General features: G+C 42.4%; 1 protein-coding gene across 2 annotated transcripts in view; it reads right to left on the reverse strand.

The window, feature by feature from the left end:
• Nucleotides 1–25141, reverse strand: part of TPD52 (tumor protein D52) — a 131710-nt gene that overhangs the window by 97138 nt on the left and 9431 nt on the right. For both annotated transcript variants that reach the window (XM_075494856.1, XM_075494855.1), the window contains exons 2-4: nucleotides 5032–5147; nucleotides 3190–3338; nucleotides 2219–2320 (exon numbers count right to left, since the gene is read on the reverse strand). In XM_075494856.1, coding sequence (XP_075350971.1) covers nucleotides 2219–2320; nucleotides 3190–3338; nucleotides 5032–5147 — 367 coding nt within the window. The remainder of the gene's footprint in view (nucleotides 1–2218; nucleotides 2321–3189; nucleotides 3339–5031; nucleotides 5148–25141) is intronic.

The raw sequence follows: 25141 nt of genomic DNA on the forward strand, positions 1-25141 counted from the left end.
CGCCTCTGGCCCTGTTACATTCCCTCCCAGTGGCCCACTTTCTGTTAGAGAGTGCTCAACACCCACCTAGCCACTAACTTGAGTAATTAGGACACTCTTCTTTTGAGGTACTAAATTCCTGAAGCTAGAAGAGAGCTATAAGTCTGTGCTTGTCCTTGTCAAATGCAATAGTCTAATACTAGCAAGGGAACACCATAGCCTTACGGAAGAAAGGTGAACCCTGTTGAGTAGCACAGCTCTGCATCCAAAAGGTATAGACACATCTCCCAGGCTCCCTTTGTCTTACTGAAGCTAAAGGGGAGGTATTTCAGACAGGCTGCTATTCTTATACTTGAGCAAACTGAGCTCACTTCAGAGTCTAAGTTCTGATAGCATCCTGTGCCGCTGCCCATCTCCTCCCCAGGCACTACCCCTGGGGCTATAGCTCCTAGTTAGTATTCTAGGAACCAGATCCCTGCATCTTTATAGAGACCCTACTGCTTTCTTCAGCTGGGGTGACTCAAGAGGTGTGCATAGATGGGATGAGACCTAATGGACAGAAGTTGCTACACAGGAATTTTAACTACTGAAAACTTAACATTGAATATTTGCTTAGACTAGGCAGATAAAAGGCAACGGAGACAAGGTAACTAAAATACTCAGTGTCTGGAGCTGCTAAAGTAATCAACTCAAAGATAAGGACTGTTTCACTGGACAAACTATGAACAGAGAATGCATAAACTAGTTTACATTTAGACTCCAGTGATTTGATTAGTCACAATCCTAAACAGCCATTGTAATAGACACAAAAAAGGGAAAATTTCTACTCTGTCAAGGCACAAACACTGTACAGACAAAGAGAAGGAGAAATTCTGCATGCCATTGACCTCGAAACTGTGTTTTTGTCTCTTTACAAAAAAACCTTGCAGAATCATTTTAACAGATTCCTTTCTTACAAGGAAGAAAGACTAATTGATTATTATGTGTTCTCAAGATTTCATGTTCTGGGATAGTTACCAGGTTAACATGAAGAAACACCTTCCCTGACATTAAAAGAGCTTCAGTTTTACATTAACTAACATTGGAGAAAAAAAGAAATTACCTTTTACAGACAAAACTTATTTAAAGATTTTAATGGAGACAGTCTGACTACATGCTTAGTTTCAGAAACAGTTTTTGCGCCCACCTTACCTAAAGGAATGTGAAAATGCCTGTAGTCTGCACAATGCCAGAGTAAGCATTAAAGAGAGAAAGGCAGTTCTGATAAATCTGAAGAAAAATATGTAACTGTGTAGCTGTACCTCAAAGTGTTTTCTCACTAGACTTCAAAAAGCAAGAAAGAGGTTAATGGCAGCACTTTAAAACAAAGGGCTGATTTTATTACACTGCTTTCCAATGCAGCAATGTTCTGTTAGAATGTGTGAATTTTTATTTGTCCGATAATTGAAAAACAAATTTGATCCACTATTCACAACAGATTACAAGCAGAGATGAATAGTTGTATATGTTCCAGTAGTAAAAAATTATATAATCAAAGAATTGTAAGCTAAGCATATGATTGGATTGCATCCAGGAAGAGTTTTGCATGCAGCTCACAATAGTGCTAAAAATGACCACCAAACTTACCTAATTTGCATGAAGGGCTGTGTCATTTGACACAAAGTCAAAATATGTTGTATGCCAATATTTAAGAATTAAAAAGTGCCAATAGTCTATTAAAAAGGTAATAAAATCAAGCCACTGCTACGAGGTAGAACAGCTTACAAAGAAATAAAACACACCTGAAAGGAATCCACACACAAGACAAAAAAAAACCCAACACCCACAAAAAACACCAACCAAACCACAAACAGTTGAAGACATTAGTTGTTTAAATGTAGTATTCCACAAGCTGTGAAAGTCAGAGAACAGAAATGACAATGCTATGTGCATCACACAGAGGCAGGCAGAGACACTGCCACCTGCAATCCTACCAGAAAAATAAGAGTAGCAGTGGAGGCAATAACAAACATTGCTTCTCTTACATATATAAAATACACACCACAGGACTCTTCTGCATCAGTGAGGACATACAAGCAGATTTTGCAGCAAGTCGCTCAGCTCTCCCAAACCAGATGCTGAGGGTTCTTGATAGATTAACTTTTAAAAGTGCTAGGTACATTAACAGCATAAATTTATTTCAGTGATCACCTGCTTAAATCAAAAATGCACCTACTTGGGAAAAGCTAAAGAAACCTACCTGACATCTTCAAACTTCTTGGTTATGACTGAACCAACAGATGAAAAAGCAGCAGAAGCCTTCTGACCAGCCTGAGACAGCGTTTCTGATGTTTTCTTGTATCTGTGTTCAAACAAAATTAAGTCCGTAGTTATTTTAATAGAACACATAAGGAACCTTTTAGTGTATGTAAATTTGTATCAAACCCAAAAGTATACTTCAACTTTGGGGTCAAACAGACAGGCTACTTAAGAGATTATTTTGAGCCACTGCAATCCCTTCTGGCTACAGCATCTCTGCCACCTCAGACTTCAGATCAGGTTCACCAACATGCACCTACTACCCCACCCCCAGAACAGATGCTATCTGCTATTGTGGGACTTTAAAAAACAAACCAACCAACCAAAACCAAAAAAAACCCCAAGAAAACACCACCATGCACACACACTCAAAAAGAACAGAGGTCTATTTTTTGTGCCAAGCGTCTAAAATCTTGTACCGAACAGTTTTGTCAAACTTCACCATAAAAAGTTTGATATACATAGTCTTACATTCTGTGTACTCATTAATTGCAGAAGGCAGTTCACTCTAGACCTTAAGCTAACAGTTATGTTTGGCAAGAACATTAACTGCAACTTTGCACTCTTCCCACACGAGCTCAGTTTAACAATTTTTCAGGCTGGAAGAGAAGGGTATTCTGTTGGACTTAGGACACCTTGGTATCTCAGTAAGAGTATCCCAGATCTCTCAGACAAAAAGCGTGTTAGAATCACCCATATTATGGTCAATCATTCTTATTTTGCATGAGATGGTATGGCTAATAGTGACCTTCTTTAAAGAAATCCATGATGATTTATCCAGGTAAGTTTTAGTGCAACTTAACTTTGTGTTATTTCCACTCATCTTATTTCACAAGAACAGAGGGTTTAGACATAAGAACTACATAGTTTTCACCTCAACAGCTGAGACAATCATTGTGAACTGGTACATACGCTGTAGTTGAAGTAACATCTTGCCAGCTTTTGGTAATGTTCTGCCTTAGTTCCTGTAATGAGTTAATTCCCAGCTTTCTCTTGATTTCTGCTAGATGCTTCTCTTTGGCAGCTAGCACTTGTGAGAGTGTCTGGATTTCCTCTTCCACCTGTGGCAGCAGAGTTGATGAGAGGTAAGTTATCAAACGATATACCCAGCCATTTAGCTATGTGTTTATTAAAACATCTACTAGGCATCAGTAATGGGAAGGCTAACACATTTTTAACGTTGCCTCACAGTTGTTTCTAAATACTAAGAGGGAAATCCAACATAGTCTACAACAAGAGCTAGTGAGAAAGTAATCTACCTGCAGCTAGCTCTGTTACTGGAACATGCACAAGGAAGTTGGTAACTAGAAGACTGTATAGTTAGAAATCATTACCTTTAGACAACATTAGCCTATGTGAAGCTTGAAGATTAGTCAAACCTGGGACAATCGCCAAGCCTGTATTCTCCTTCCACGTCAGATGGAATACATTCCAATGTATTGACCAGTATCAGGAAGCTCAGGGCATGTCTGATCCATACACAAGTTTTGTCTCCTTGCTTGAACAGAAAGGTTCTTTTGTGGCTTAAGCCAGCAACTGCAGGCTGGATCCAGCCACAGGAGTGCCTTCCCCAGAGCGGGGGTGGACATGGTGGCAGACTGAGCAGTTAAAAAAAAAAAAAAAACCACAAAACCAAAAAACCACAACAACAAAAACACAGCACCTGTTCAGCAGCTAGAAAACTGTGTTGTTTGTATACTTCCTTCTTTACACAGATGGTCACTTAAGCCTCTCACAGAAGCAGGACCAGATCATGAGCAGAAATGTCAATACAGTTTTACAATGCCATTCTGTGGGCTATATAGATGTGACAGAGGTACTAAGGCCATAGGTACAGAGGCGAAGGCATACATCCAACCCTACTTCCTCATCCAGACTGGACCACCCTACTTTAGAGTATCAGGTTGCACTCTCACTTAAGCTCCTTTGAGGAAATACCAGTATCTTCAATGTACCTTTGATTTGGATACCTGTCCAAACTCCAGCATGACGTACCCTAGCAGGACCAGACTTCCCTCACCATCTTCAGCTGATTGGTTTGGCATGAAATACTACTCAGGACTACCAAACCCAAGACTGTATTCAATGTGCTTATTTCACAGGTAACCTTTGTTTGCCAACCTTAGGCTTAAGTTAGTGTCTTTTATTAAGGTCCTAAAGTCACACAGAGCTGCAAAAGAAAAAAGACTGGCGACTCAATAAAGCTTGACTTTAACAACTTTTGAAATGCATGTATCAGGCTTGAGTATTTGACTGTCCTTTGAAGAGTGCTACTTTAACTTACTCTTAAAAAAATTCCTGGTATATGAACTATGGACAAGAATAGTTACATGGTTAGACATTAGCAAAACAGTGTCTACATGAATATTACTACGAAGCATCTTTCATGAAAACAGCTTTAGTTACTCCACACCAGTTGAGACAATACTTGGTTTTGGCTTCCAACCATGTTTTCTCTTTGACAGCTTATTTACCCCCTTCTCACTCGAGGAAAAAAAGGCTTTAGGCATTTATGCATCCTGGTTTAAGATCTGTACACTCAGCTCTTCTAGCTTAATTCCTCATAGCTAGAACTGGCTGTTCTTTTCTCCTTGACACCTTCCCTTTCCCTCCCCGCAATACACAGGAGTGCCATACCCAGCTTTAGACACTCACAGAATAAATATGCAAAGCATTAACTGTATGTTCAGAGACAGCATTATCCCAGATTTTCATTCTCAAAACCAGTTTAAAAGCTATTTGCAAGAGATTTACCTTAGCAAGCTCTTTTCTTAGCTCATCCTGTTCTTCTTCCGAGAGTGTTTCTGTCATACCAATGGTAGCAGCAGCATCCTCTCCAACCTCAGGTATAGAGTCACTTCTCAGCAGCCCTTGAGGTGAATAAACCATTAAAAGTCAGATCATCACATGCCTGCCAGATAGCAGCTAACGTTAATATACAGCCCTTTTGTACCAGTGCACAAAGAAAACTCATGAGAGGACAAAGTCACAATCCCCAAGTACTACAAAGTACTTGAGAAACCAGAGACAGTTTACTGCCTGTTTCGTTCTATCAAGTTGCATTAAAGCTCAATATAATAGTAACTGCTGCTGTAATGGAAGACTAAAGAACAATGCATCCCACTACTCTGATGGAAACCAAGATGCAGAACGCTACGTCCCAACCAGTGGTTCCTACACAACCTCTGCCCAGGAGTCCATGCACTCTCTGCTCTCTCTCACTCATGCAGCACAGGAACTCTGGAAGCGCTGGAGGTGCTCAAGACCAATGCAGAGGCTCCCTTCCCTTACTGCTCTCTGGATCAGATTAAAAAATGCCCATTCTTAGCACACTGGGAACGGCCATGGCAACAAGCAAGCTCAGCAACACAGGAGAAAAGAGTTGGACTGCAAATATGAACTCTTCCCCCGTACCCTGCTGAACCTCTCTGTCCCTAGTAACTGGGACCACTGTGGCTAGAATGTCGCAGGTGTCGTGGAACTAAAAGCAAGCTGCTGTTTTGTGTCTGGACACTAAGACAGAGGAGAAACCCAGAGAAGGAGCTTGGGAACAAAAGGCCATCACTTCAGACAAAGCAGTGGAGTGCTGAGAAGGGACTGATGAGGATGTGCATCCACTCACACTGCTGCCTCTTCCCCTTCCAAATCCAGAAACCAAAACTCTGCCAAACTCCTCTGTATGAATCCCAAACATCCCTATGGTTTTCCTCAGCTTTTGCCTTCAGAGCTTCAGGGAGAGGAAGGAGAATGGTATTATTTGTATTACTATGATGCACTCACTTTAAAAATTCATTTATTCTTAGTTCTTAGTGCCTGCAGTAAGATCACTTTAAATACCTTTCAATGCAACAAACAGATTTTCCAGCAAAAGTCTTCCCATTCTGAATCTTTGTAACTAACACTTAAACATACAGTTTGCCAGAATTAAGGAATCCTGTTCTAATTTGCAAAAGAGACCAGTTTACAGAGAGACTGCATCCTGGAATGACTGAGGATTCCCAGAACTAATTCTCTACTCCAGAGGTAAAATAGCTTTATAGATAGTAAAAAAAGAAGTGAAATAAAAATCTTAAAATAGAAGGAAAAAAAAAAGGGAGGATTGTTTGTTTGTAAGGAGAGAGAGAGTGTGTGTGTGTATATATATATGTATATAAATATGTAATTCAGACAAGTTGAGGACATATTAAGTAATGTTCCCTTACTAGTCACTATAGTAATTAACCAGATAAAATTCCATCCTCATTTCAGCAGCTTCTGATGACACTCCATACCACCATTTGGTCTGGGAATCCGAAAACTCATTAATGTGCAATGAGACAACCACTATGATTTTGTTATGAGGCTTGATATCAATAGCTACATCACAATCAACTGAAAAGTCAGAGAAAAACAGATTCTGCAAGTCTGTAATTAGTTGTAGGTATTCTATGAACCATGCTCCTAGCAGCTGTCAAGCCTAAGAAAAGAGGCCCTGTTCTTGATCAGGTTACTGAACTCCAGTAAAGCTCAATTACACAAATTCTTTCCAAAACAGTATGTTTTCTGCCTGTATTTGTGTCCAGAACGCTTGTCCTCTAGAAACACACAGCTACATGGGCAGAACATTTGTAAATGGTAAGTTACCACAGAGTACACTGAGAAGGAAGCATACAGAAAGCAACTGAAACCCCATTCTGCATTTATGAAATCTATACCACGTTTTACCAGAGATTTACATCTGTCTTCTACAGAAACATAATGTAGTTCCTACAGGTTTCCCAATAAACTATTTTCTGGCAGAAAGAAAGTTCGAGTCTAATGCTCAAACCAAAGCACAGCACTATAGCACCCCAAAAAAAATATTATGGCTCATGTCTCACAATCAGGTAATTTTTGTTTTATACATCAATGTATTTCCTTTTCTTAATCTCAAACCATTAAGAATGCCATACCTTTTTGTTAAATTGCTGTTTATCCTATTAATTACATATGCCTATACTGAAGGAAAACTAACAATTTAAACTGCATTTTCCCCTGACACTCTACGACCCCCAGTACATTGGCCTCCAACTCCTGACCTTGTTCTCCATCTGCAGGCCCTTCAGGGACTATAGAGCTTTGCCATTGTAAAAGCCTTTTCAGAAAGTTTGCAAGTACGAAAGACCACGCTGACTCCAAGAGTATTAGCACATCCAGCTGAAAGCCTGTTCAATCTGGTTATGAAGAGTCATCTGGATTATCTCACCAAAAATAGAGCAAGTGAATCCAGCAGTAGGAAAACAAGCTGGACTGTCTCCTGCAGCAATACCTTCTGTTCTTGGAATGTACCTTCTCTTTGGAAAACTAGTGTTTTAAGGGAGTTTGTGCTGCTTGTTGCCCACGCTGAACTTAAGACACAATACTAAGAAGCAAGGGAATCATCTCCCCTCCCCTTCCCATGTCTAGATCTTTTAGGAAGACAAGAAATCACTGGTACTCAGAGTCCCCCATACCTCACCCTGTACATCTAACCATGCCTTCCTCTGCTCTCCTTGCCTTCTGCCCCCCTCCCATTTATTACTTTTTCTTTAGCGTTATTTGAAGTATACAAACACCTTCCCAGCAGTCTTTATTCTGGCACCTCCCCTCTCATCCCCCATTACTGTTCACCTCTGCTCGCTTTGCTCCCACTCCTCAGTTCACTTCAATACTTGCAGGACACAGGGCTCCTCTATGCTATGGGAAGGCTGTGCAAGGCAGCCTGACCAAGCAGCAGTTGTCTACACAGATAACAACCCACAGACCTCCACAATGGCATGGCTACAACCCAAATATACACCATAAACTAGGGCTGACAGACAGTACGATCCTGGCTTTGAGCAAGCTTCGTAAGGAAAGGTGCACAGCCCATCTTAGATATTTTTGTGGGGTGCAGGGCAAGAAACCAGGGAAATAGCAGTCAGCCAACAGATGGAAGTACTTCGGCTCAATCTGTTATTGAGAGAGCATTTCTCACTTGTGGTCTTCCCTGTTCACCAGCAGAACTGTTGTTATTGGCTTCCAACTTGTTAACTTTCATTAGTTCTCTTGCATTTTTAGAGTTGCAAAAGATTTAAAATTCAGTTGTTTGGTACTCTGATTGCTACAACCAAGCTTAGCTGAGCATTTCACATCTCAAATTCTTAAACAGAGTAAAAATTCTGTTGGGGAAAAAAATTGGGAAGACTTATCTATTATTGGGAAAACTTAACCTAGTTTTTAGGTGTCTGTATTTCTAAGATTAACATACTACCCCAGCAGTTTATTACACCTACTTAAATGAACCAAATAAAGACATGAACAAGTTAGTTGATTAGGACTCCACAGATCACGTTGAGGGAAACAGCACTTAAGTCCCTATTATTCTGCCAGGGTAGGTAAAGCATTAGAGTCATTCAATTTACACGCAGGTTTTCTGGTTTGGGGTTTGCTTTGGTTGGTTTCAACCCAAGTTCCTGCTCCATTTTGACCAGAAGTTCCTATCTCTTTCTGGCCTGAATTCAGAGATTAGCAGTAAACATTAGCAGTTTAAGGAAGTACTGGTCATTTCAGATGAGCAGCCTTTGGGGTGGGGGAGGGTTAGCTTTCACAAAGCTGTATCTTTAGACAGACATATTCTGTGTCAGACACTCAGAATGAGCATTTTGGCTGTCACTATACAGTTGGCAAAGCTAAAGAAAAAAGGCACTTGTTAGAGTTCAGGAGAACAAGCTGTTACAAGATTGTATCCTGGGCTGCATCAAAAGAAGCATGGCCAGCAGGTCAAGGGAGGTGATTCTGCCCCTCTACTCTCCTCTGGTGAGACCCCACCTGGAGTGCTGCGTCCAGCTCTGGAGCCCTCAGCACAAGAAGGTCATGGAGCTGTTGGAGCGGGTCCAGAGGAGGGTCACAAGAATGATCAGAGGGATGGACACCTCTCCTATGAGGGAACGCTGAGAGTTGGGGTTGTTCAGCCTGCAGATGATTAGGCTCCGGGAAGACCTTATTGTGGCCTTTCAATACTTAAAGGGGGCTTATAAGAAAGATGGGGACAGACTTTTTAGCAGGGTCTGTTGCAACAGGACAAGGGGTAATGGTTTTAAACTAAAAGAGGGTAGATTCAGACTAGATAGATATAAGGAAGACATTTTTTACGCTGAGGGTGGTGAAACTCTGGAACAGGTTGCCCAGAGAGGTGGTAGATGTCCCATCCTGGAAACATTCAAGGTGAGGTTGGACGGGGCTCTGAGCAACCTGATCTAGTTGAAGATGGCCCTGCTCATTGCAGGGGGGTTGGACTAGATGACCTTTAACGGTCCCTTCCAACCCACACTATTCTATGATTCTATAAGATCACTCCAACATTTGAGTAATGTACAATGCTACAGAGGATATTTATTTTGCAAAATAGAAGAAAGATCAAATTTAAGCGCTTCCCATTTATCTCAGTGAAAAAGCTGAAGCGAGACATATTTCTTCAAGTCGGGGGAGAAAGTTCTTGGGCTTCTCCCAAACACTAATCATATATTCAAAGTGACTGAAAAAGAAAAAGATACAAGCAAAGGTTGGTGCTTATGGCGATACATCACCATCAGATACAAAGGACTGCTCCCCCCCCTTTAGAAGAGATGGGAGATGCAGTAACTGCAGAAGTGAAAGCTGACCACTGTTCCCGAGAGGCCGCCAGCTCATCGAGTTCATGGAGGGGTTTGTTTTAGTTCACACAGAGGTTCCCCAAGGGATGCACTTTTCTTTAAGACTTTTAAAGAACAAGCCCACCAGAAAAAAAAAAAGTCAACACCTTTGTAACTTTGCTTTGTCACACCTGACATCGGGCTAAGCTTTCCATATTTTAAATTACTCTGGAAGATCACGTCCGACAGCACGGAATGGAAAGGAAAGGTGGTAAAACCAGACTAGGATGTGTTGGGAGGCATGGCTGTAGGTGTTCTGTACAACAGGTTACCAGATAGAAACTAGTAGGGTTAAGCACTAGACGGATGCCGCTGCAGCACAGCACACAACAGCCACTTCCCCAGGGGAGCATAAGTACAGTCAGTACCTGCAGGCATAAGATTTACAGCATTTTAAATGCTAGGTGGAACAGAGTAAAGGTTTTAGAGGGCATTTTCATTAATCGGTGATATTTTCAGTACTAAGGCAAGAACAGACATTAGACCATCCAGAGCTCTGAAGTCATACTAAATATGCAATTCCCGCCTCTCCCCATAAAAAGCTAATAGTCAAACTAGGTCAATTACTCCAGTCTTGCAGAAGTTGCCCTTTTGTTGCTAATTTTTTGCTCACTTCGTTTTCCCTCAAACTGCCTTTCTACTGAATTAAGAAATAACAAATAAGGTAAAGCTGCTAAAATGCATAGCACATACCTACATGACACATGGAAGCTAATAAACTACTACAGTTAACAGCAGGTCAACTTTTACCTTCAGTTACACCTGCATTGCAGCCAAATTTTATATATTCTTAATTTGAGAAGTTCCTTTTTACAGATACTAATTACTGAGCTTTCCATGTAGATGTTTTGAAAAGAAAGAGAAGGAAGTTACCAGACTTCGCCAGTGTAGGTGATCCAGGTGGAGAAAGGTTTATGCTAGGTGACAGGTAAAGATAGTTTTTGTTCACTCCAGCATTGAAATCAAAGGGTGACTTGTAATCCTCATACAGATCCATGCCAGAAAATTCAGAGTGCGCAGCCATCCTCTTCTTCCACCGAAGCATTCATCTTCGCTTTCTGGGGCAACCCGGATAGCAGGATTCGGAAACCCTCTGTTTCTTCACATGACACTCACTATACCTCCTCATAAAATTCAGCTCTCTTATGCCTCTATTAGATTTGATAGAGCTGTCTAGCAAGTGATTTCTTAGCCATCTTGTAGCTGCTGCTGTTTACATGGCACAAAGTTAAGTTCCTGTAGTTTTATAACTGGGGCTGGACTTAAACAGACCGTTCCTTTAACAAACATTCACAGTGCACCATTCGTGGCTTCTGGAAGAGCCTTGGTTCTCTGCAGAACTGCATCAAGAATTTTCTATCATTTAAATAAAAAAAGGTCAGCTGACTGCAGCTACACCAGCATATCCTTAATCTTCTAGGACACAAAAGGATTACTAGCCATAATCTATCCTATATACCATCTGTGTAGGACTTCTTCCTCTGATTAATGGAAAATTCTGCGTGCGTAACTGTTTCTCCAGCTGCTTCCACCGCTGTAATAAGCAGCGGCCAAAACCCAGTCTCTGCTGCCCAGGTATCACACTGTAGTGAGAGCTCAGAATAGCAGAAAGCAGCACTGATCTCTGAAGGCTATGCTATAAACACCACCTAGGTTTTTTAATGAACATGCTAATGTTCATTATGATTTTTGAACATGAGGCTAAACATATCCAGGTATGAGGGGGTTTTGGGTTTGTTTTGGGTTTTTTGTTTTGTTTGGGCGGGGGGTGTGTGGTTTGGTTTTTTTGGTTGTTTGGGGTTTTTTTTGGTTGGTTTTGTTTTTTTTTTTTTTTTTTTTAAAGATTACTGAAGTGCAGTGCCCTATGCCCTTGGTGCTTCAGCCAGCATCATTTAGAGCAGCCAGTTATGCCAGGAACTGGTAACACTGCAATGCATTGCCCTGATGAAACATATTTATGTTTTGACACATAAACTGTAAAGAAAGATCATCTTACGTAAGCCATCTAACTTCATGCTAAGGGTATAAGATTTAGCCCTGGGAAGCAGAAGTGCTTCTTACCTAAACGAAGCACTCAGCACAGTTTTGCAGTGCTTCACTACATTTTTTATTTTTCTTCCAAGGTCAGCTTCTTTCACTAAAAAAAACAAGCTTACTAGCAGCGTAGATCACCTTTACAGCTGAGCAACGATTTCCTCCAACCCCACACCTTCACCTGGGCTCTTCACTGCAGCCTGCAGAGGAGCATAATCAAATGGAAGTTAATCTTTTCCTCCACCATAAGAGCGATGTTTTAAGACAGAGCCGATCAGAGACATTACGCCACCCTCCACTCAAAGCCGTAGAAGTGAAGGAGCCTTGCAGCACACCCAAGTCAAGCCTGGGCAATGTATTCCCTGGGGATAAGAGAAGAAAGCATACCACTTCTGAAGTTTTAACTTCCCATTTCACTGCAGTCAGGAGGCACAGAAACAGACCTTCCAGCTAATTGAAGAGCAGTTCCTTTAGGCTGCAGACCTACATTGGCTTCTGGTGCAGACTACCTGCAGGCTCGTAACAGTGAGAGTGCCAGAGCCTGAAACACAGGTCTCTGCTATTTTCTGAACCCACTGGAAAGAAGAACATATAATGCCCCTCTGCATTTCTGACACGTGGCTGTGGCATCTGCCAGAAATACTGCAAAGTTCACCTGACAAAGGTCAAAGCTTTGGTCCCAGATTCTACTTAAAGCATCCAAGAGAACTGTAACACGGCTACAGTAATAATATACTCTCTATTAACCAAGCACACTAATATGAATAGCTACCAATTCTGCTTTGCAGCCTTCCTTTGTGTAACTCAGCAGACAGGGACTGCCTTCTGTAGAAAAGGCTCACGCAGTAATTGTACTAACTGTACAATTGTACTAATTGTACTAATTGTACTAACTCGGCAGGTTTGCCGAGTTACAAATGTGAGCCTTGACATGAGAGGGTGCATTCTGCTTTTGCCCTGGCTCATGCATAGCCTGAGCACAAGCCCAGAAGTCACCTGAGACAATTCTCTAGTTTTTAGAAATATTACTGTCCTAAGGTCATTGCCAAGAGAGGGCCCGTGCAAGCACTCCTTACTTCAAACCACCCTCTTGGCTCAGATTAATCTAGCTTACAGTGGCCATACAGCTGGGTTGCTACAGCACCTCCCAAACAAGCTGCCTAAACACATCGGCCTCCTGCTCTCTTACCTGCAGGAGTTTACGGGACCATCACTCCTCACTCATTCTCAGCTACAAATCCTACCTGGTGATGAAGGAAGCTGTCTCGCTGAACAAGCTTTCTCCTCATCACCTAAGGAAGTTTGATGGTCTTCACACTGAAGTACAAGCCAATCCAGCTGTAAGGAGAAAGGACTGCAGTCCACCCTTCCAAACCTGCTGTTGGATAACTTCTAGGCTACCTGTCATCCCTAACTCATCTACTTCAGGGAAGACAAGTACTCCCCTAAAGGCAGTCTGAAGAAGATAGGCCCTGCTAGCTGTTACTGTGGTGCATCTGGAGGACGAATGAATTTCTTTCCAAGGGACTTTCCAAATTCAAGTGATGGCCCCAAGGAGACAAAGCAGGATGGGGATGAAAGACAGCAGCCACGTGGAACCAAAAAGAAAGGTTTTGCTCTGCAGTGTGAAGCTTTTTGAAGAGTTTAGCAGCTCTCAACAGTCTGAACATAGCTAGGCAATGGCAGGAATCAAGATTTCTCTACACTATGAAAACAGTCTCATTATGAGGACTTTATAAAGGGTCCTCCCATGACCAAAATATCCCGCTACATGGCCTTCCTCCTCCTCACTCTTCACGGTAACTCAGAGCACATGCAGCTGGCTTGAGGTGGAACTGAGGCTGTAGACCCATACCCTGCTAGATGTACCCTGCCTTCCCAGTGGAAGACATACATTTTAGAGCTGAAGCCTAAGTTTAGACTTCTGTTATGTCGCTTAGAATAGTTACTGTGCATGCTCGAGTATCTTTGTTCTTTGCCCAGTAAAGCAAATTCAATTGTTACAGGTGTTACCTCGGTTGTTACTGCAGGTATCATCTGCAAGCCAGTACCTGAAGAGATCTTGAAGCCTAAGGATGCACCTGCTCCAGAGACAAGTAGCAGTGGGGTTTTGCTCACTATGCAAGAGCTTAAAACTGAAGATTTTGCTGTTCCAGAACAAGTACTCATTTGCCCTTAACAATTCAGGATAACTAAGAGGTTGGTACTTAAGTCATCTATGCCATTTTAGAAGCTGGTGTTTGAGACTGGTATGAAGGTACATAATTTCTGTCAAGGATACAATTACTGACAAGTTCAACTGAATGTCACAAAGTGGCTCAGGAAGGCTCGGCAAGTCTCAGCAAAGCGTTACCATCGCAACTCCTACCATTAATCGTGTTGTAATCTCCTCTGTTAAGGTTAGAGAGAGTACTTTAAGCTTTCCCAGGTAACTATTTAGCATCAACAGTCAGCACAGATTGTGCACATGATGAATCATAAGGGAGGGAACTTCCTGCATAGCTAGAAAAGCTGTTAAGTTTGAGCAAACACTGTTAACCAGATATTTGCCTGCCTAGTTTCAGACATCATTCCTTCTTCACATACCACCTGCTACCCAGGTCTGCAGCTTCCACCTTAGCCCAAGGCTCTCGCAGCAATTTAAGTCAGGCAATATAGTATTAAAGCACTTTTACCTTGTTGGTAGCTAAGCAAGGACAAGATTTTATGGTAGCCTTGCAGAGAAGCTGCTTGTCCCACATTTAGGTGTAGCAGAACAATAGTTTGTTAATACATGAAAAAGTTATACCCCTCTTTCCCTAAAGAAACCAAAGCCAGCTCAAGTACAACTGAATACCATTGCTGGGCTTTGAAGTAACTAATGTATTCAGTAGTGTTTCACAAAAAGTGAAATTCAAAATGGACAGGCTACCACTAATGCCGCAGGATTGGAGGAATGCAGAGGCTACCCTAGGACAAGATCCAAACAATACTTTGGATAAAGCTGCCTAAATAACTAATCCACAGGATCTGTGCCTAATCAAATTAGAGTTCTGCTGCTACATAGGCACCTTCACCACCGTGGACATCCTGCATTTGTGTCCTCTTTAAGCACAGCGATGCCAAACTTGTGCACCTCAGCCCGCCTTTGGCACACCTACCATGACTCCAGCACTTAATTCAGCAAGCAAAAGAGGATGGGGGAAGATGAGGGGAAGAGTTTATTGCCAAAGAGGGGGAAGAGGTGCTTGCTGTTTTGGGGGCACAGCAAAAAGATTCTTAACAATTCCAAGTTGATTGTTAAGATTCAGCTGCCTGCTCAGCCTATACCTGGTTTGAATTTGCATCTTCTGCAGTCTGCTAACAGGCAAGACTGACTGGAGGCCTTCCAGTATCTGTGGCTGGGGTAAACACTTCCAGCCAGGTCTTCCCCCACCCCCATCTTTCCCAGGTAGATCCCAATCAGGCAGCAACAGTCAGGCTCCTCTCCCCACTCTGAGTTTTATAGGGCATAAGCCATTTTAAGAGCTATAAAGCTACTTAAGCATCCTAAGCCAATCTAGGTTCTGTAGCATCAATTTGATCTTCAAAGTCTTACCAGTTTACAGATGAGTAAAGCCTTTCAGCACCTGATCTAAGGCCTTAAAACTGCATTAAGAAAGATGCCATGAACAACAGGACAGAAGCCCAAACACTAAGCAAGCCTTAAATTAGTATATTCGTGCTCCTATTTCCATGTTGTGCTCTCTCCCCTCCCTTTAACAGCAGATACCTCTTTCAGCCCTCGAGATTTGTGCATGACACGAGTGGAGCTGCACAGCTATAGCAGTTGCTGAACAGTATGAGTACAGGCTTCTGCAGCCCTGTTAGCAATGGTCAGCAGACTGTGGCTTAAGGATTTCGGCATTTGCTGTCTTCTAGCAGAGTCCAACTCAACACCACCATATTATCTCATTACTTCAGCCTCCCCCCCTACATGCTTTCTCTGGACTAGCTCTCCCTGATGCAATGACATTGTCCAGTATGGTTGTTTGTATAGAAATACCTTCTCCAGCATCCTCTTAAGACTAAATGCTGCCTTCACTTACTCGTATTTAAAAAAAAAAAAAAAAAAGGCAAACAAGAAAAAACAACCCCCCAAAAACCCCAAACAAACAATACCCTCTTAGAATGATCAGTATTCTCCCAAGATGTACCACCCTGCAACACAAACACTTCTGAGTGTTACAGTTAAGGATTACGGGGTTGCTAGTATTGCTCTTTTCTTAAACCAAAGTCTCAGCCCACAGCATTTCAGACAGCTGACGCACATCTTAGCAAAGGCAGCAGTTCTCTCCTCCTCCCAATCCAATTATAAACTCAGACTAATTTCCTGAGATCTTGTGAGGGAGTAGATCCCCACTCCAGCATATTTTGCTGCTAGACAAGCTGATATGACAGTAAGACTCTTAACCCGTTCGTATCAGACAGAAGTCTCTGTATGTGCACAGGTTCTCCACTACCTTTTGAAGATATCTACTCCAGTACTTACAAGATTTTCATTAGGCAGAAATCCGTGACCTACGGCAAAGTTTTGTGTCTCAAACAGTGGTCAAAGCAGCCACGTTTGTCAGCTCTAGCAATAACAGGTGAAAAGCATTTCCAACCTATGGGAAGAGACCAGACCAAAAGATGCAGTAGCCAGCACCCCAGAACCAGTGATCAGGTAGGGCATTGCATCAACTTTGGAGAAGTCAGACCAAACTCTGCAAACACAGAGGAACATTTCCAAGTGAGATTAACAGAGTCGAAACACTGTCAGCTAGATTTTAGAGGAATGTATTTAGTTATTTTACTTCAGCCACTTATCCCAGTTATGCTGCCGTTCTCTAGAGACTCCGATCCCTGGTAAGAGACTGAACCAGTCAGAAATGCTGGAGAAATAGTACTGACCTACAGCCAGATGACAGTTGGAAAACATTAGGAAGAAAAGGCTGTAGTGCAGAACAGGACTGTTTTAAACAAAGTTTTAGTATGTGACCTTGCACTCTAATTAAAAGCTTTACTTGAGTGAGTTTGATTGGAGCGACTCTCAGCCTCCCTCAGAAGACAAGTTTGCTTTAAGAGTGCAAAAGAGCAGACCTCCCTCTTTCAACTGCACCCCGAAGCTTCTATTTCTGAAAAGTAGCTCCAGAAAAGCTCACCATTCCCACTCCACAATATCAGGTCCCACCATGAAAATGTTAACTGAAGTTTTAGGAACAAAGCAGATTTGATTACATATTAGGCTGAATCATGTACTGTGTTCTCTGAAAGGATAATCACCAAAAAAGGCAGTATCTGTAGTCTTAGTCCATCGTCAGCAAACACTCTTCAGTGCTTGAGGTACACACTAGCTCTCACCACGTAATTACCAAGTTCATGCCTGGATTTGGTGTAGCAAGAAATTTGCACCATTTACTATCAAGGACAGAAGTACAGAGTTCAGAAGCACCTAAGCAACCAAGCAGCGTACAATTTGATGCAAGCAACAGGGCTTAGGGTAAGTACTTCACAAAATCCATCCTTGGAGATATTCAAAAGCCATCTGGACATGGTCCTGGGCAACCGGCTTTAGGTGGCCCTCCTTGAGCAGGGAGGCTGGACCAGATGACCTCCAGAGGTCCCTTCCAACCTCAATCATTCTGTGATTAAGATGGTGGCTGTACAAAGTCACAAGCTGCTCACCCAGACCCTCCAAGGTCTGTGATCCGGGAGAGACTGTCCAGGAACACAAGGAGTCCTGGTGCCCTGCCCTGGGGGAGGGCTGTGGCCAGCCCCTTATCTTGTGAATTAGATTTGCAAATACCTACCTGCTGTCAGAATAAGGTTCAACTTTCTCCTATACTTTCTAAACTGAGGTACTGACAGACTTCACAGAAGACTCGGCATTTCCTCACATCTCCTCAGTGTACGGGAGTATTATTACAGCTGACAAGCAAGGCAAGAGCATTTATAGCAGTAGAGACAATTTTGATTTCCATTAGGAGTCTGCAAGAAGGCAGCAGCTGATCAGTCCAGTTGGGCCAGATTCTGGGGAAACAAAGTCCTGTATTTGCATAAAAGGGACTGGCTTACATTTTGCTCACAAGATGAATGAGCAAGCAACTTCTGTGTTAAAGGTCTGGAGTCATGTGTCAGGCCCAAGAAGCAGCTCTTGGCATATATGTTTTAGAAAGCCATCCACTTATCCCTGCCCTCCCTTCCCTAGGAAGCAGGAAGAATTCACTGTTGTATACAAAGAAAAGCTTGAAGTAGACAAATTAGCTATCAGTGTCACTATGCTAAAGCTACCTTATGCTCTGTTTATAGCAGGAGCCTCTCCTCCTCTTACCCTTTAGTCTATCGATTAAACAGAGCCCAAGGAAACTAGGCTGAAGTCTTTGAATTCCCTTCTCAGACTTCCCAATTTATTCTTCACCCACCCCAGTGCAGCTTCCTTTATTCCTCCAGCAACTTTCCCTAGTGCTTGCTCTCAGGTTCTCCTAGCAAAGCTCCTCAGTCCACACAAAAGCTGGCACAAAAGCTTCCAAAGATGTGTTGGTTCAGCTAGAGATGTTAGCTTACCCTTCAAAAGCACTGGGAGAGTCACTTCTGCGCTTGGGACATAGTAATTTTTAGCATTGTCGTACAAGTCACCCAGAAATAGTCAGGGCACAGTAATCTGCAGGTGGGCTCCCACAAAGGATGCATGTGTAACACCAACTGGAGTGAAATTTGTTAGAAGCACTGCTAATTTTACCATCAGAAGACAACAAAGTATGGAGAGCTCCATCTTGTCAAAACAGCCTTCTCCTGTTGACATAATTCCACCCCAAACATCCCCAACACTAACGAAGAAATCAACTAGCTGGCTGCGCTCTCCTAAGATCCCACTCAATTTTCTAAATGCAGGCAGTGTTCAGGTACATTCAACCCGGCAGCCTCACTACAGATTTAACAGGACTTAACAGAAGCATCATTTTGACTTTTGTTGTTACACATACACACACTGCTCGGTGGCAGCCTTCATATAGAAGCCTGGCAGGCAACCTTTTGCCAGGTTGTTTGGACACCTTACTCTTTTTTTTCTGCCTAATCCCCTCATTGGGCTACCCTGCCTTCCTCTAGGCTCACAGCACCAGCTGGCTTAAAACAGATCCAAACAGTATATCAGAAGTCAACTGAAGGTACTTGATACTAGCCTGGAGCCATTTCAGTAAGCTACAAAAATGAACAAGAGCCCAGGTTTCTAACTTACCCTTTTCATCCTCAGACCCAACTTTAAGCTTATTCCAACTTGTAAGAGAATTACGCCCCCCCAATAAATGCATACTAAAATGTGGAAATTAATTTGGAAACTTACAGCTGAATCTAGCCCTTATCGTACACACTCTTGCCAAAGAGGTGGCTACGCACATGTTCCTGGGACACCAGTTACTTTTAAGTGGTCCCTCCTGAGAAGCACAAACCTTTCTAATTTTTCCGGTCTCACAGCTCCTCACAGTCACATCATGTTCTTGGAAACTGCAAAGCTGTAAAAAAATGTACATTTTTTGCCAGAACTTCCACACACAAGTTACTGGTTGCATGGTTAAGCTGCACTCCTGCTGTAGTCTGGCGCTCCTTATTCAGTTATCCACAACAAAGATAAGCTTTTTCCTTAATAATTCAACACGATGATGACAACCACCAGGTTGATACTCTCATCCCTTCTCAGGCCTTGACTAACCAAGTTTAAGATTTAGACTGGTGCTGTCAAACAAGTGTAATTGCGTAACACTTGAAGTATGATTTCTCCAACACAAGCAACTGCAAGTAGCAAGCTGTGTAGAAATCCTATTAACATTTTTGCTCTTGCCTTATCTGAGAAGATAGTGTGAAACGTCCATGAAACAGTAAAACTCTGCCTAGCCAGCAATAGAAGTGCACTGGTACAATAAATATGCAAATCATATATGCTCCAGAAATCTCTCAGGTCATAAGAACATGCTCCTGATCCCCCTTCCCCAACCAGTCAAATCACACCTTTAGTCTACTAATGCTTTTTGTCACAAACCCTTCAGAGAACTAGCCTTTTCATGAGGTACTTAAAAGCTGACAATAGACATTGAGCCAGTCACATAGCTTATCCAAGCAGATGAGCCCATAACAAAGATGAGCCCGTATTATTCATCTACATTTTTCACCCACTGCAGAATTTTTGTGAGCCCACCTAAACTGAATAAAGACCTAAAATAGGAGTGTTAATGGCACACCAACAGATTGCTGGAATAAAGTACTCTTGCACACAGATGCAACAGTTCACTTTTACTGAGTCTCTCTCATTTGAAAACACAGAGTAAGTTGTGTTGTTTTCTCTGCAGCATCAAGCAAGTTACAGTACCTATTCCTTTACATCCAGCATTTTACAAGTCACCCATCCAACCACGTGTCCTATTCCAGATGGAGTTTGGCTGCTACTTGCCCATACTGCTACACAGCATACCCAGCTGGGCAGCACCAACTCCAGCAGTGCTTCCAAACTGATCTGGAGCAATGGCTGTCACTAGCAAAGGGACCTTGAACCACGTTCTGCCAGGGCTGCAAATTGGTCAAACTCAAGATGTGGGGCTTGAGCACTTCTGAACTGCTCTTAATCTCATTTAAGAGATAAGAGGGAGAATCCTACAACTGTGCATGCAATGAACCAGGAGCAATTCACTAACAAACCAACGGCACTGACTGGCTTATTTTTTTCTAATATAATGCAGATAATGCATCTACCTTTAAAGTATTATGACCACTGAAGTTCCCATTATATTAATAAGTACTCTGAGATTTTATCCGATTGATATGTCCTTGAATGACTTTTAATGCTGCTTGAACTGAGTAAATCCTGTTAAGAGACATTTGCTCCTACTCCAAGTCAGGCTAGGACAGTAAATTAAATGAAACTGTTCGCCTACAGATATATTGCTGTCACACAAATCAACAGTCAGTAATAAAACACTAATCACTCCAAAAGCAGAGGAAGGCAAAGAAAAGGGTCAAGAAAGCGTTTCCAGAGATTATTCCCCACAAAGAGATAAAGCTTTCAAGGATTTCCAGGTACTAGAAGAACTTGAACATAGCCTCTTCCATCAGATCAGACTTTGGACAAGCGACATCACTTTTCACCTCTGGGTGACATTATAGGCAATCTATATTTGTTTTTTTACAACCTACACAGGTTCAGATCAGAAAAGTACTAATCTCTCAGGATTTCCAAGCAGTATTCATATATGTATGCATGACCTAGTTGTGTCCCAGTACATTCCACACAAAGGTAAGTTTTCCTAAACATCAGCGCGCTTGGATAAGCTGATTTCCAGGCTCCTCACCTATATTTCACAGCAAAGTAAGTAGAGCAAGTTAAACTATTTATTTTACTGAAGTATAGGACAGCGCACAAAACTGGAAAGACATGTCTAGATGAACAGTCAGGCAGAAATTTTTCCTGATTTTGGTACAGCTGACATGATGGAAACTACAGGGGGAGGGAAGAAGTGCAGTAGGTTTGAAGGATCAAAGTTTGAAGCATGTGTCTTGAAGGAAATTGAGCTTCAGCTCTAAAAGTGGAAGGGGGGGAGAAAGAAGGGAAGGGGGTTTTGTTGGGGATTTTTGTTTGGTTTTATGTGGGTTTGGTTGTTTTGTTTGGTTTTGGGTTTGTTGCCCTTTTTTTTTTTTTTTTTTTAAAGAAAGCACACCTCCACTGCTTTTAGTGAGCAGCTGGTCCAGAACGGCACTGTTTTTACAAGTTGCCTGCTCATAGTATTTGACCTGGAACTGAACATCACTGCAAACCCTAAGAATAAAGCTTTGCACTGCTAAGTGAAGTCTAAGTTTAGCGTCATTCCCTATTGCACAAGCTAACCCATCACACACCCCATTTCACAACTGTAAACATCAAACAAAAAAATACATACATTCATAGCCGCTCTAAGTACTGTTCATGCCCCAGTCCAAGTTTAATGGATCAGTTCTGTTTAACGGATTAGCCTGGTAAACTTTTCAAACTTCATGCTTAAGGATTGGTCTAGTTGATACCCAGCAGGTTACTGTTACATCAGGTTTGGCATGTCATAGCTCGGCCATCAGCACAGAAACCACTCAGAATAATTCAGAGCTTAAATAGCTATTAATAATGCAATTCACAATTTTTTATTCTGCATTGCCAGATAAAAACTGGATCGGGATATTGAAGAGGGGAAAGTCCAAGCACTGGCTTGCATACTGCTTGTTCCCAGCTGTCAACCACCAAGCGTACGCTTTAACTAGGGAGCTGTGATACAGCATTATTATTAAGGAGCCATCACACCCCTCAGGAATGCTGCTGCCACCACCTTGTATGAAGGAGAAACAGGACCTCTCTAGTGGCACTGCCTTGGAACAGGCAAACTACAAAAGTTTAGTTATTTTACTTGATGCTTGCTGTGTCCTCGACTTATCAGTTCTCCCTCCCAAAGAGCTTAAAAATCTTCTCTGCTCCTCTCGACAACACACAGAGGTTTTCCTTTGACTTCTGTATCCCTCTTCCCATTCCGTATTTTCACTTTCTCAAAAGATGCTTCTTGAATAGGAAAGTAGTTTTCATTGGGGATGGGAGGGAAGTATGTTTCTGTGATTCACCAATGCGAAGTTTGCTCTTGAATTGTAAATAAGAAACAGGAGCATATTAAAGACTTCATATACCAGTGTGCTAGAACGGAATTAAAGACGACCGTAAATTTATTCCAGTAAAGCTCTCCCTTTTGCCATTTACTCCAAAAACACTCCCTCGCCACTGCAGGAAGCACTCAACAGGTTGCTCTGCAGATTCCACTGACACTTCAGTTGCTTTCCTTCTTACACAATCTCCAAAAATCTTTCACACCAAAAAACCTGCTCAGTGACAGGCATGCAAGCCAACCGAAACCATTCAGCTTCAGAGCATTAATTCCAACAGTTTTCACTTGCTACTGTTTAGAAATATGCAGAAACTAATTCTCCCTATCACCGCTGCTCGTCAACCATAGCACTCACGTTCATCTACAATCCACACAGAAAGGTATCAAAGCAGGATGCCCCAAATACTCTTTAAGGGTGGTGTAAGTTTCCCAATTAAAGATTCAGGCAGTGTCTGTGATTTATCATAGAATGGTTTGGGTTGGAAGAGACCTTTAAAGGCCACCTAGTCCAACCCCCCTGCAATGAGCAGGGCCATCTTCAACTAGATCAGGTTGCTCAGAGCCCGGTCCAACCTCACCTTGAATGTTTCCAGGATGGGACATCTACCACCTCTCTGGGCAACCTGTTCCAGAGTTTCACCACCCTCATTGTAAAAAATTTCTTCCTTATATCTAGTCTGAATCTACCCTTGTTTAGTTTAAAACCATTACCCCTTGTCCTATCACAACAGGTCCTGCTAAAAAGTCTGTCCCCATCTTTCTTATAAGCTCCCTTTAAGTATTGAAAGGCCACAATAAGGTCTCCCCACAGCCTTCTCCCCTTCTCTTCTCCAGGCCGAACAACCCCAACTCCCTCAGCGTTCCCTCATAGGAGAGGTGTTCCAGCCCTCTGATCATTTTCGTGGCCCTCCTCTGGACCCACTCCAACAGCTCCATGTCCTTCTTGTGCTGAGGCCTCCAGAGCTGGACGCAGCACTCCAGGTGGGGTCTCACCAGAGTGGAGTAGAGGGGCAGAATCACCTCCCTCAACCTGCTGGCCACGCTTCTTTTGATGCAGCCCAGGATACAGTTGGCTTTCTGGGCTGTGAGCGCACATTGCCGGTCCAGTTTTTTCATCCACCAGTATCCCCAAGTCCTTCTCGGCAGGGCTGCTCTCAATCCCTTCATCCCTCAGCCTGTACTGATACCGGGGGTTGCCCTGACCCAGAACAATCTGCAGGAACAAATTATACACTTAATAGCATGAACAACTTGCAACTCAGAAGCTGGTGTTCCAAGCAATACACCCAAGACAGGTACATTAGGCAAAAGGCTCACCTACCGTCCCAGCCATGCTCTCAGAGCCCCAACTGCCTTTCCCACAGGACTGCTGGACTGTTAAAACCAAGTCTTCACAACCATGATTCGTGGGGAAACACACTGAACAAGTACCCCCATACACACTCCAACAAAGCCATGAAACTCTTGCTTCTTTACAGAAGCATTCTGTGCTGTCTAACCAACCTAACCAGCGGGCAGTTTGTGTGGCACTGCATGTGGCGGCAGCGTCCTGCAACATATACAGCATCTCTCCAGCAGTTGTTACATGCCTGGTGAGCTTCTGGTTTTTTTCCTCCCTTGATGGGAAACACAACTAAACAAGTTTATATGGAACGGCAGCACTGGTTGCTGGAACTGAGTAATAAAGCATGCACTTGCAGTAGATTTATTTCTCTGAACAAATTAACTGTTGGAGACACTGCGGTTCAAAACTGAATTCTGCCCCTAACATTAAATATTCAGAGATTCTTCCAGAAAAGAAAAAAACATAGTTGACAGAGTATTTAAAGATTAACACAAAGGACAGGAAAGCAGGACTTGCTCATATCTAGAAATCGAGAACTTAATCAAAAAAGAGACATTCAGCCACTGCCTTTTACTTTTCCAAAGAAGTTTACTAGTACCTGCTTAGCGTCCACACTCATTCTGCTAGACTGAGTAAAGTGCTAACATGTTTTCTAGCAAGGCACTGAACCCAGAAAGGACCATTACTTAGACTGATCTGCAGTGCTGGCAAAGCATCAAGATCAGTACACAAAGCTCAAGTAGCAGTTCACAAGATAGACAGGTCTCACTGCTGTACCTCAGCATTTGCTAGAAGTGCATTAAGAAATGAAAATATATTTCAGAAAAGGCTAGTATTTAAGATTGATTCCTAGAAACAGTTATTGAAATGGTAGCAGCAACTGTTTATTCCATCTTCAGATTCTTCAGATGAGGAGGTTTAAAGCAGGTGTCCAGAACACACCTTTACTGCAGCTAAGGATTGATTTATTGGAGAAAACAAAAGTAAAGTTTTAAAGTCTTCCCCTCCTTCCAAATTACTGCACTTAAACCATATGTCACTAGTAGCCAGCTAGAAGCCACAACAGAGTTTTTAGCAGTTAAGCTACACAAATTAAAGGCCAACTTCTATGGAGCACAGGATCCCACACACACATCCTTAACTTGGGTTTG

The sequence above is a fragment of the Mycteria americana genome, chromosome 2 (assembly GCF_035582795.1).
Source record: "Mycteria americana isolate JAX WOST 10 ecotype Jacksonville Zoo and Gardens chromosome 2, USCA_MyAme_1.0, whole genome shotgun sequence".
In the NCBI taxonomy this organism is placed as follows: Eukaryota; Metazoa; Chordata; class Aves; order Ciconiiformes; family Ciconiidae; genus Mycteria; species Mycteria americana.